Source organism: Morus notabilis, unplaced genomic scaffold, assembly GCF_000414095.1.
Source record: "Morus notabilis unplaced genomic scaffold, ASM41409v2 C11386558, whole genome shotgun sequence".
Classification (NCBI taxonomy): domain Eukaryota; kingdom Viridiplantae; phylum Streptophyta; class Magnoliopsida; order Rosales; family Moraceae; genus Morus; species Morus notabilis.
In genome coordinates, this window is record NW_010386591.1 from 1 (window position 1) to 1,189 (window position 1,189).

Genomic DNA, 1,189 nt, shown 5'->3' on the forward strand with positions numbered 1-1,189 from the left:
TCTTTTTTTCTTTTCTAGCTACCTTTGAAAATTGGGTTCTATCCTTCATGGAATTGCACAAAGTGGGAAAAACTGCATGGCCACAATAACAGAAAACAAACAAGCTTATAGTGGTGGGAATTCCTCCGAGCTTCAAAATCTCATCTCCTTGATGGAATCCAACGCCATCAAAAGCACCAGCCCACAGAACACACCCCACCACAAACACCGAAGCGAGGACCCCACCAGCGGACACATAGGCCAACACTCCCAAACTCCTCAGCCACGTTGTTGGCAATATCACAAGCGCAGTCAGAAGCATGAAACCTCTCTGACCTTTCATTTTCAGGCCTCCAATTCTCAAGCTTGTGTTGGGGAACAACTTGTCCAAGTTGTCACCTTCTAGTATGAGAAACTCGACGGCAACTAGGAACAGCTCTATGTACATGAAGACGGATATCACGGCTCGTCCTTTGCGTCCGAAGGCGGCCTCGCCGATATCCGGGTAGGTTTTGATGAGTGGGTTTGAGTCCATGCATCGCTTGAGAAGCAGCCCTGTGTACCAACAGAGGATGGCTACTGAGAAAAGGAGAGCTAAACTTAGCCACCCTCCTTGGGAAAGTGCATAAGGAATTGATAGTAGTCCCACACCTGAAAAATGGGACAAACAAGCTTGATCATATATTATTCACTATTTATGTAACATGCTGTAAATTAAGAAAAAGTGTGACGTGTGATACCTACTAGTTAAATTTTAGTGCATGTCATGAACAAAATATATAACCATAAAAGGCACAAATATTTTACACGTTTTCACACTTGTTATTAATTTAAATCAAGAATTAGGCACAACAATTTCCTCAATGGCCTTAAAAATGGGCCCTTTTTGTCTGGTAGCAAACATAACATATCAATAACACCACACCTGACTCCACCACAAGATGTAAAGTTAAAATCTTGTCACCCCAAATTTAGGGGGGAAAAAAGCCTTTGCGACATAATTATAGCTTGAAGTGTGTGTGTATTTATAGGAACAATTTTTTCATTTAAGAAAGAGAGACAAGGACCTGATAAAGCATTGATTCCATTGAAACAAGTTCTGAGGATTGTGGTTCCTTTGGTTGGTTCCTCTGGTAATTGTGAGAGCTGGTTTTGGTTGATCTCCATCCTGTCTGCTGCTTCTTGGAAATTCATCTTTTTTTTTTTTTTT

General features: G+C 41.3%; 1 protein-coding gene across 1 annotated transcript; it reads right to left on the reverse strand.

Annotated features, from left to right (window-relative positions):
• Positions 1-22: 22 nt before the first annotated feature.
• On the reverse strand, positions 23-1,146 carry LOC112095075 (amino acid transporter AVT1J-like; the record flags this gene model as incomplete). Its single annotated transcript, XM_024176753.1, has 2 exons — positions 1,047-1,146; positions 23-630 (listed from the first exon to the last, which is right to left on the reverse strand). Coding segments are annotated over exons 1-2 (708 nt in total), but the record flags the coding sequence as incomplete, so codon positions are not given.
• Positions 1,147-1,189: the final 43 nt, after the last annotated feature.